The sequence below is a fragment of the Neophocaena asiaeorientalis genome, unplaced genomic scaffold, assembly GCF_003031525.2.
Source record: "Neophocaena asiaeorientalis asiaeorientalis breed wild unplaced genomic scaffold, Neophocaena_asiaeorientalis_V1.1 scaffold882, whole genome shotgun sequence".
Lineage (NCBI taxonomy): Eukaryota > Metazoa > Chordata > Mammalia > Artiodactyla > Phocoenidae > Neophocaena > Neophocaena asiaeorientalis.
The window spans coordinates 283,045-294,357 of NW_020173141.1; the positions used below are offsets into that span (position 1 = coordinate 283,045).

General features: G+C 42.1%; 1 protein-coding gene across 1 annotated transcript in view; it reads left to right on the forward strand.

Annotated features, from left to right (window-relative positions):
* The window catches only part of VEGFD (vascular endothelial growth factor D), a 37,652-nt gene that overhangs the window by 17,729 nt on the left and 8,610 nt on the right, over positions 1-11,313 (forward strand). The window contains exons 2-4 of the mRNA XM_024744129.1: positions 2,751-2,961; positions 7,294-7,484; positions 10,674-10,822. Coding sequence (XP_024599897.1) covers positions 2,751-2,961; positions 7,294-7,484; positions 10,674-10,822 — 551 coding nt within the window. The remainder of the gene's footprint in view (positions 1-2,750; positions 2,962-7,293; positions 7,485-10,673; positions 10,823-11,313) is intronic.

An 11,313-nucleotide genomic window follows, 5' to 3' on the forward strand; every position in this document is an offset into this window, starting at 1 on the left:
AATGATACAGATTTTAACTAAAGTTTTTGAGGGGCAGTGGAGGAGGATGTACATCACACCACCCAGTGTCCAGATGGAAGTCCCATTTGCGCATCTCCGTTTTCCCCCACTGCCCCTCCCCCTGTCAGGTAGCTGACATTCACCTCTCGCTCCACCTTCCTGTCTCAGCACCATCCTGCAGCTACACTGTTTCTGTGCTCTCTCCCTTCCCTCACCCCAGCTCTAAAAAAAAAAAGTCCTCAGCATGCGTATTGCAAACCACACAGCAGAACATAAACTCAGTAACCACAGGCTCAGCAGGAGAAAATCCACGTCCCTAACCATAGACTACCTTATTGTCTCTCCAGCACATTCCAGGGAGGACTCAATTCCTTCTGTCCCAGTATACATCTGCATCATTGGTTTTGACCATCACATAGTATTCATTGTATGCATATATCATTATGTAACCAAGTCCCTAATTTTGAACAATTCGACTGCATACTGAAAATCTTTTATCAGCCAAGTCTTTTTTTTCCTCATAAATCCATGGGTTGTATCAGTCAATACAGTTCATGCAACTGTGTGGGAAGGAAGTTTTCAACATAAGCTCTAGAAGTGTATTTTTTCAGAAAAAAAAATCATGTGTTTGGAATAGTAAACAGGTTTAAAAAGGAAGAAAAAGTTCAGAGGGTTAGAAGTCAGCAAATTCAGATTATCAGGTTCTTAAAATCTTTAATATTAGTCAGCCATAAAAAGGAACGAAATTGTGCCATTTGCAGAGACATGGATGGACCTGGAGACTGTCATATAGAGTGAAGTAAGTCAGAAAGAGAAAAACAAGTATCGTATATTAACAATATATGTGGAATCTAGAAAAATGATATAGATGAACTTATTTGCAAAGCAGTAATAGAGACACAGACGTAGAGAACAAGCGTATGGATACCAAGGAGAGAAAGAGGGGGTTGGGATGAATTGGGAGATTGGGATTGACATACATACACTACCATGTATAAAATAGATGACTCATGAGAACCTGCTGTATAGCACAGGGAACTCTACTCAGTGCTCTGTGGTGACCTAAATAGGAAGGAAATCCAAGAAGGAGGGGATATATGTATACGTATACCTGATTCACTTTGCTGTACAGCAGAAACTAGCACAACCTTGTAAAGCAACTATACTCCAATAAAAATTTTAAAAGAAGAAAAAAAAACCCACTCCCAAAACACTGCTAAATGATACAGATTTTAACTAAAGTTTTTGAGGGGCAGTGGAGGAGGATGTACATCACACCACCCAGTGTCCAGATGGAAGTCCCATTTGCGCATCTCCGTTTTCCCCCACTGCCCCTCCCCCTGTCAGGTAGCTGACATTCACCTCTCGCTCCACCTTCCTGTCTCAGCACCATCCTGCAGCTACACTGTTTCTGTGCTCTCTCCCTTCCCTCACCCCAGCTCTAAAAAAAAAAAGTCCTCAGCATGCGTATTGCAAACCACACAGCAGAACATAAACTCAGTAACCACAGGCTCAGCAGGAGAAAATCCACGTCCCTAACCATAGACTACCTTATTGTCTCTCCAGCACATTCCAGGGAGGACTCAATTCCTTCTGTCCCAGTATACATCTGCATCATTGGTTTTGACCATCACATAGTATTCATTGTATGCATATATCATTATGTAACCAAGTCCCTAATTTTGAACAATTCGACTGCATACTGAAAATCTTTTATCAGCCAAGTCTTTTTTTTCCTCATAAATCCATGGGTTGTATCAGTCAATACAGTTCATGCAACTGTGTGGGAAGGAAGTTTTCAACATAAGCTCTAGAAGTGTATTTTTTCAGAAAAAAAAATCATGTGTTTGGAATAGTAAACAGGTTTAAAAAGGAAGAAAAAGTTCAGAGGGTTAGAAGTCAGCAAATTCAGATTATCAGGTTCTTAAAATCTTTCCTTCTTGTGTGACTGTAGGCAGGGTCCCCAAGACTTTGTGGGTCAGTGTCCCAAATAACAGATGAAAACAATTGTCATTGGCTCCTGCACAAAGTAGTGTGATTTAAAAATCTATGTTAGTTTCCTGTGGCTGCCATACTGAATTACCACAGACTTGATGGCGAAGACAACAGAAATTTATTCTCTCGCAGTTCTGGAATCCAGTTGCAAAATCAAGGTGTCAGCAGGGCCATCCTCCCTCCATCGGCTCTTGGAAAGAATCATTCCTTGAGTCTTCCAGCTTCTGGTGGCTTCAGGCGACCCCTGGCTTGTGGCTGCGTTACTTTAGTCTCTGCCTCTGGCTTCACAAATCCTTCTCCTCTGTGTCAGTGTCTTCCCTGGCCTGTCTTTTATAAGGATGCTTATCTTTGTATTTAAGGTCCACCCAGATAATCCAGGATGACCTCATCTCAGGATCCTTAACTTCGTTACATCTACAAAGATCCTTTTCCGAAAAAAGGTCATCTTTGCAGGTTCTGGGGGTTAGGACGTGGACATGTCATTTAAATGTACACCATTCAACCCACTACGATACTGTCTTTAAGTGTTCTGAGAACCCAGGGGGAATAAGTCATTCCATCAATCATAAATGAGCAGAATGTGAATCAAAAGTACTAGATGTCATTTTTCCTAGGTACTGGTGTCCATTTGAATAATCTGATTTCTTCTTAGCTCTACTTACATTTGTAAGTGTTAGCAATGAATATTATCAAGGCAGACTAGAACTTGAGTAAGTTGCCTGTAAGCCAGTTTTTTTGTTTTGTTTCGCTTTAAGCGGGCATCCCGGTCAATGTTAGAACAATCTGAGCAGCAGATTAGGGCGGCTTCGGGTTTGGAGGAGCTACTGCAGATCACCCACTTCGAGGACTGGAAGCTGTGGAGATGCCGACTGAAGCTCAAAAGTCTCACCAGCGCGGACTCTCGCTCAGCATCCCATCGGTCCACCAGGTTTGCGGCCACTTTCTATGACATTGAGACGCTAAAAGGTAGGTGTGTGCGTGCGGAGGCCAATTCTTCCTCTTTATCAGATAGTAACAAATGCGCCAACTTCTTGTAAAAGTTTGAGTAGGGCGGGCACGTGTCTGGGAGAAAAAAACAAGGGGGTCTTTGGTTTCATAGCTTCAGTGTTAGTGGAGAGTCCTGGTTTCCTGGGTTTACTCCACAGAGAAATATACCCAATATGATTCTGAAGTCAAAAATTCAATACCACATAACACTTCCCAATATGGAAATATATTTAACTCAGAGATGTGAGGGCAAAAGGAACCCAGAAAGCCTGTTCTTAATAGAAAAAAAAATAATTGAGTTTACTTAAAAAATAAAACAACCTGGGTATTCATTAATAAGGAGCATTCTACGGCCATACATACATGGATAAAAACCAATAGATTAGGTATAGCTTTTTTATGTCTTCAAAATTCTGTGATTTTTTTTTAAAGTAAAAATGAAAAGTAGAATTTAAAAGCCGAGTTGGAATAATGCAAATTGGTATTACTAGGAGAATAACGGAGGGAGAGATTCTCTAGACAAAAGAATCCAGATGCTGGAGTAGAAAATAACATGATTTGAAATAAAGAGAATGACTCTTCCGTAGTGAGGTTTGGAGGATCTTTATAAGCAAACTATTGTCTGTATGTACTGTCCTATAATGAATGACATGCTTGCCAAATACAATTGTGCCGCCTCCAATTAGGCATTTAACGTTTTTGATGATGTGTCAAAACAGCACAAGAAACCACCGTGGCATTGATGATTTAGCCTTTTAGATTTGATTAACATATGATTACCTGGTATCGGATTGTAGCTATGGCATAATTTAAATTGACTGCTCAGCCAAAATTATTCTTTTCTTCCTCTGTAGAGTTATCTTTATTTTCTTCCGTTTGTAAAAGGACGATATTGTTGGCTGCGGGGAAGGCTGTGCATAGGTGGGATCAATACCTTAGCAGCACCAGAGTCTGGGAGCGAAGAGGATGCTTGGTGCGCATCTGTATGACTGTGTCTAAATGAGTTGAGATGGTTGGAACCATGGCCTAGAACCCAATTTAGCCAGAGGTCTGAAGCTCTAGTTGTTTCTGTGTGGTGAATTAGCAAGGACTTCATGAAAGTAAAGGGATCAGACCTCATCTGGAGATTCGGGGCCTTAACCAGATTACGTGTTTGAAGGCCTGAGGCAAGCCTGGAGATGCTCTGTGAAGATGGAGATAGAGAAGCATTACCATAAAACCAAGAGGAGGTGATTTTAAAAAGTCATTCATGTCGAAATTGACATTTTCTAAGAAGGAAACCATAAAAAAATTTTAAAAATATTTTTTAAAAACGTAAATAATATGGAATTTGCCAACTCTAAAATGTCTCTTTTTACATGGAGGGGGGGCGGAATCATCTAAAGTTACTTAGTAAGTTAGAAGCAGCAAATAATTAAATCGGTGTGGTATCCCAATTATAATTTGCTATAACTCTCCCTCATGGATTTCAGGGTAATTCCCTGAGGAAGAGCGGTCCTGCTGGGCAGTAGTAATGAAAGTAGAGATATGAAGCCTTTGCTCAGTGTCATTGGTCATAGTTCCACACAGCGTTGTGACTTTGAAAACTTAGTTTTATAAAAAAGAAAATAGAAAGCAACATTTAAATAGCATTTTAAGCAAGGAATGTTTTTATAACTTGATTACTTGTTTTTTCAAGGATTTATGATTAATAATGGTGAATTAAATAGTACCTAACTGGGTAATTTATCTCCCATGTTTACAAGCTTCAGACTCTGTATATAAATATTCATAATCAGACATTTTAAACGGTTTCTTGGACTAGTAGATTTTATGATGAAAAAACAGAGTTTAGGTAAATTGTGTAGTATATGCAGTGCTTTTCAGCCAGCCAAACGTATTTTGTGTTTTCAGTGATTGAAGAAAGCAACATATGAGGAAATCTGAGATTAATGGGCAGAAAAGGAAGGCGGCTGTGGAAAAGATGTTTTAAGAGCATAATTTAGAGACTAGCGTCAGATCTGCAACAATAATGTTTTATCTGTATCCTCCAGATAGAAGTTCTCTCTATCCCTTCCGGTAGAAACACGTTCACATATATGGGAATTCAGAATCTGGGCGGAGACCATTTACAAATTTTTGAAGATGGGGTAAAAATGGAGAAGAGTTTATCTATCACTGTGTAACACATTACCGCAAAACTTAGCTGCTTCAGACAACATTTTTTATCGCACAGTTTCGGTGGGTCAGAATTGCAGACATAGCCTCAATTGGTATCTCTCCTTCAGGGTCTCTCCGGAGGCTGCAGTCAAGGTGTCAACTTGGGTCACGGGCAGCATCCCAAGGTTCAGTTGGGGCCGGATGTGCCTCCAAGTTCACTCAGAGGTTGTTGGCAGGATTCAGTTCCAGACAGGCTGTTGGACTGAGGGTCCCAGCTCCACACTGGCGGTTAGGTAGAGGCCACCCTCAGTTCCCTGCCATGTGGGCCTTTCCAACATGATGGCTTGCTTCATCCAAGCCTGCAAGCTGAGAAGGCAAAAGAGTGCCAGCGAGAGTTGGTGATTGCCAGCAAGATGGAAATCAGTCTTTGTTAACCTAATCGTGGCAGTACCGTCCCATCACTCTTGCTGTATTCTCTTCATAACATTCGGGTCACTAGGTCCAGCCCACAAGCAGAGGAGGGGATTATACAGGGTGTGAACACCAGGAGGTGGGCGTGATGTAGGGTCAGATTAGAAGCTGCCAACCACTAAGGGTTTTCACCACTCCCCTCCACCCCAGTGTATAATCAACTCTACAATTCCATGGCAAACTAAAAGAAAGTCTTTAAATATTGTCTTTATCATAATATTGAATCATTTCCCAAAAACGTCCATAGAAAGGCTGTGCAGCATTAAGTATCATAGCATCAAAATCTAATTTAAAAAAATAAACTTTGAGAGAAAGGCGAGTATGTTTTACAAGAATGTATGTAATCTTTTTTGATTCCCCGAGGCTTGTTTCTTTTTCTTGTTTCCCACAAATTAGCTAGAATGGCCAGAATATTGCTCCTTTCATCAAAATGAAGCAGCTTGGGCTTCCCTGGTGGCGCAGTGGTTAGGAGTCCGCCTGCCAATGCAGGGGACACGGGTTTGAGCCCTGGTCCGGGAGGATCCCACGTGCCGCGGAGCAGTTAAGCCTGTGCGCCACAACTACTGAGCCTGCGCTCTGGAGCCTGTGAGCCACAACTACTGAGCCCGCGTGCCACAACTACTGAAGCCCGTGTGCCTAGAGCCCGAGCTCCACAACAAGAGAGGCCAACATGGTGAGAGGCCCACGCACCGCAACGAAGAGCAGTCCCCGTTCAACGCAACTAGAGAAAGCCCGCACGCAGCAATGAAGACCCAATGCAGCCAGAAATAAATAAATAAATAAATTTATTTTTAAGAAAAATGAACCAGCTTATTTCATCATTTGATAGAAACATCAGTATCGGGCATTTGCAAATAAGAACACTCTGACTTGAGGAAAGATTAGCTCCAGTTAAGTTTTTTTTTTTTTTTTTTTTTTTTTCAGTAATGCGCAGGCTCGGCGGCCGTGGCTCACAGGCCTAGCCGCTCTGTGACATGTGGGATCTTCCCGGACCGGGGCACGAACCCGTGTCCCCTGCATCGGCAGGCGGACTCTCAACCGCTGTGCCACCAGGGAAGCCCCCACTTACCTTTTCATTCATGTGTTTGCCGTATATAGTTAGTTAAGCAACCCATAGAAAGGTATTTCTTTTTTTAAATTTTATTTTTTATTTTTTTGGCTGCACTGCATGGCTTGTGGGATCTTAAGTTCCCCGACCAGGGATTGAACCCGCACCCTCGGCAGTGAAAGCATGGAGCCCTAACCACTGGACCGCCAGGGAATTCCCGAAACGTATTTCTTAATGGTGCTAAAACCTGCCCACACCTGGCTTCAAGGAGAAGAAATGCCATCCAGCTGTGTCCTGTAAATTGCTTAATAAATAATGCTTACATGTCATTGCTTTATGTGCCTCCGTTTACTTCCTTATTAGCAGGCTTTTCCAGATGTACCCAATGTAGTCATATCCAGAACATGGTGTTCATCACCAACGGAAAGTAGAATTAGAGTCTACGAAGGGATCGTATAAATGGGAAGGAACGCAGATTTTGGTTGTAAATTTTCTGCAGACAATCCTTGGTTAAAGGACTGACCCCAAATACCCATCTAGTGAAATCACCAAGCGCTGCACGTGTGAGAATGACGGTGTTGAGTGTAACCCTGGCACACGTGGGCATGTCAGGGCCCTTTGTTCCACTGGCCCAACGAGCTGCCTCTCCGCAGTTATAGATGAGGAATGGCAAAGGACGCAGTGCAGCCCTCGAGAGACGTGCGTGGAGGTGGCCGGCGAGCTGGGGAGAAGCACTGACACGTTCTTCAAGCCCCCCTGCGTGAACGTGTTCCGGTGTGGCGGCTGCTGCAATGAAGAGAGCCTCGTCTGTGTCAACACCAGCACCTCGTACGTTTCCAAACAGGTATGAGGACATCAGCCCTCTCCAGAGCCCTGACGCTGATAGTGTCAACAGCTACAGCTCAGCTGATTGCCAAGCACTGTCTCAATGCTTTATGTGTGTCATCTCATTGAACCCTGAGATAAGCTAAATGGGTAGCTTATCATCTTCCTTTATAGATGAGGAAATGGAGGCTCAAAGAGGTAGCTTGTGGCAGAGCTGGGATTCAAATCCAGGTTGACTCCAAAGCCTGGACCCTTGTCATTTGCTGTCTCTCTGATGCTATAATGTCAAGGATCAGAAAATCATATGGAAGTTACTAGAACAGACGTTTAAAGGAAGGAAGATAGCCACACTGACTTGTGTATTCATTAGGTTCCGTGTTGTTCAAATGGAGTGATTGAGAAGAGTTCAGTGAAGGGTGGGGGAAGGAGAAAGGGCTGGTGAAGTACCCAGAGCTGGCAGAAAGGGAGAGCTGTTCCCACCCTTAGACTGAAGAGGCAAGAGGATGGAGCGGTTATGGGAACCGAGAGAGGAAATGGAGAAGCGGGCTGCAGGACTGGCTGGAGGAGGGGCAGCCCCTGCCAGCCCTTAGCCCGGCAAGTGGGTGGGGGGCAAGAGGGCCTATGGATGCATTCCATGGAGGTCAGCATCCTGGGATACAGCCCAGCGGGGAAGGAAGGAAAGAGGATGGCGTCTCCGGAGGCGCAAATGGAAAATATCTAGCACAAAAGACCTTTGAAAATAATCCTCCAGTCCCCATGAAAGAAATAATTCTTCCCTCTCCATCTTATAAAATTCCTTTTGCTCAGTAGATAAGTTTCTGATTCTGTCGCTACCATATTGTTGGGAAATGTAATAAACGTGGCATAGAAGAGCAGTAATAACAAACTTAGCAAAACATTAAACAGCTGTAAGTCAAACTACATTCCTTTTGGTTCTGTGTCGCAAATTCCTCACGCATATTGGTATATTCATTTAATTGTCACATTTGCCTCTACAATCTAGCCTCGTGATTGTGAAAAGAGGTAGCACAATAAAATGAGCCGTGCACTGAATACACCCATGTTAGGTAATTATCTTAATTGGATGGAAAGAATGGAATCCTGATTTGTTTGATACGAGGTTAACTTATCCTTAATTTTCCCCCCTACTTAAAATATCCCTTAAACTGAAGAGTTTCTTTTTCTAAATTCTTTTAGAGAATCTTGGAACTTGCAAAAATTCTGACCTCTGCTGTTTGACAGTCAGGGGAAAAAATGACATAAGTGTGGCTAAGCCTCAACTGTGAGTGGAAACAAAGCTTGCATAACGTAAGAGACTTCAGTTCATGACCGTGTTATACCCTAGAGTATAGCTGAAAAATTTCGCAAGAAGATGAAGTTCATGCAAAATAAACACTCTTAAAAACACCCGCTTACTTCGACTCATGGAAGTGCCATTACATATAAAAAGGTCAGGCTAAACACAACTTTAACGGATTACTTCCACTTAACAATGGATAATTGAGTATTTTGACTGCTGTCCTCAACAAAGGAGTGGTTTTAAAGAATGTGCTTAAGTGTAAATGTATAGCAGTTTTTCTTTCCAAATATGCATATTTGAACATTGTAATAGTGGTGTTTTTTTTTTAAAGAAAAACTACCTCTCATGCCAAAGTTATGGACTGTTCAGTGAAATGCATCTTAGAAACTAAGTGAATAAAATGAAGACTCTATGTAGTAAGGACTACATGGAATGCTGATTGAATGGACAGAGCATTAAAATCAAGTTGAAATGCATCCATACATCGGAGAGCCTCTCTAGAAACAAAGTAACTGATATTCTCAGCAAGTAAATTTTACTTGTGGAGATCCCATCTTGCTTCCTCTGGTCACAGCAATGTCATTGCAAAAAGTAATAAGGCATATTCTTAAGAATATCCCCTCTAGCTCTAGAGTAGACTGCCTGGGTTCAAATCCCCACTCTTCCGATCAATAGTTATATGGCCTTAGGCAAGTTATATAACCTCTCTGTAATCTGTTTCTTCCCCTGTAGAGTTGGAGGGGGGTAATTTAAAAAACCCTCCCTATAATGTTGTTACAAAGGTAAATGAATTAATATAAAAGTGTTTACAGCAGGGGCTAGCATATAGAAACATAGAATGATATTCATGTTACCTATCATTGTTTGGGCATGATGGTCTTGTATCAGTCAGTTATTACTATATAATGCTGCATAATAAACACCCTAAAACTTAGTGGCTTCAAACAATGATGGCTTTTTCTCATTCATATATCTGAGATTCCTTTAGTTTAGAGTGGGCTCAGTTGGGCTTGGTGGCAAGCTGCAGGTTGAGTCCAGGTGTGGTCCCTGTGTCTCGTATCCCTTAGACCAGCAAGCCTGCCAGATCACGCTCTTCACATGGCTAGAGCAGATGCATGCACGCACAGTTCAAGTCTGTGCTTGTGTCATGTCTGCTAATGTCCTGTCAACCAAAGCAAGTCACGTGGCCAAGTCCAAAGTCAAGGAACAGAAAACTATATTCCTCCCATGGAGATGGCATGGGAAGAGATACGTAAGTGGTTTTGAACAGTAATCTGTTCACCATGGTTGCAAAGAAACTTCATAGCTATAATTTCATTTAATTCTTACAGTTCACACTCAGACTTAAAGCAAGAGCAGGGACCATTTTACAAGGTCACCATTTTACAAGCGTTCTAGGGACGCCAAAAATTTAAGAGATTTGACAAAACTTAAATACTTGATAAAGTTGGTTAAGGCCCTGGTCTTCTGACACCCAGCCCAGAATTCTTTCCTTCATGCCAGCCCTTAGCCTTATTAGTTCTGTTTTTTTTTTTTAAATTTTATTGAAGTATAGCTGATTTACAATGTTGTGTTAATTTCGGTTGTACAGCAAAGTGACTCAGTTATACACATATATATTCTTCTTCATATTCTTTTCCATTATGGTTTGTTACAGGTCATTGAATATAGTTCCCTGTGCTATACAGTAAGACCTTGTTGTTTATCCATCCTATATATAATAGTTTGCATATTAGCTCTATTCTTTTTTTTTTAACATCTTTATTGGAGTATAATTGCTTTACAGTGGTGTGTTAGTTTCTGCTTTATAACAAAGTCAATCAGTTATACATATACATATGTTCCCATATCTCTTCCCTCTTGCGTCTCCCTCCCTCCCACCCTCCCTATTCTCTTTCTCTGCTCTAGCTCTTTGAGATATCAGTACCTTTGACATCAGTACCTGAATTAGTGCCTGTTAAAGTTGCCAACCATACAGGTTGTAGGTGCTTGCCAACAGCTCCCCGCCATCCGTACTCGATTATTAGAAGATCCATCCAGATCCCCGAAGAAGATCGGTAAGCATTTCTTACACTTCTTTATGCTTGTTCTTACCTTGGCTAAAGCTGTGTGTGGAGCATAGTTCATTAATTACAGAGTCATCGCTCTCTCTTCAAGCTCTTTGTCTTTTAGGTTCTAACCCAGATCTACGGGTAATAACTGTTTGGCAAGTATATTTTTTATGAGGTGTTACACGTATATTGCAGTAGGATCAGAAAGTTCAGTGGTTTTGAACTCAGCACGTCAAGCTGTGGGCACCTTTGTTCTTAATAAGCACAACTACGTGCATCTGATTCTGGTAGTTTCTTTTTAATTATTTTTTATTTTTTATTTATTTTTTAATTTTTGGTACGCGGGCCTCTCACTGCTTTGGCCTCACCCGTTGTGGAGCACAGGCTCCGGACGCGCAGGCCCAGTGGCCATGGCTTACGGGCCCAGCCGCTCTGCGGCATGTGGGATCTTCCCGGACCGGGGCACGAACTCGTGTCCCCTGCATCGGCAGGGGGGC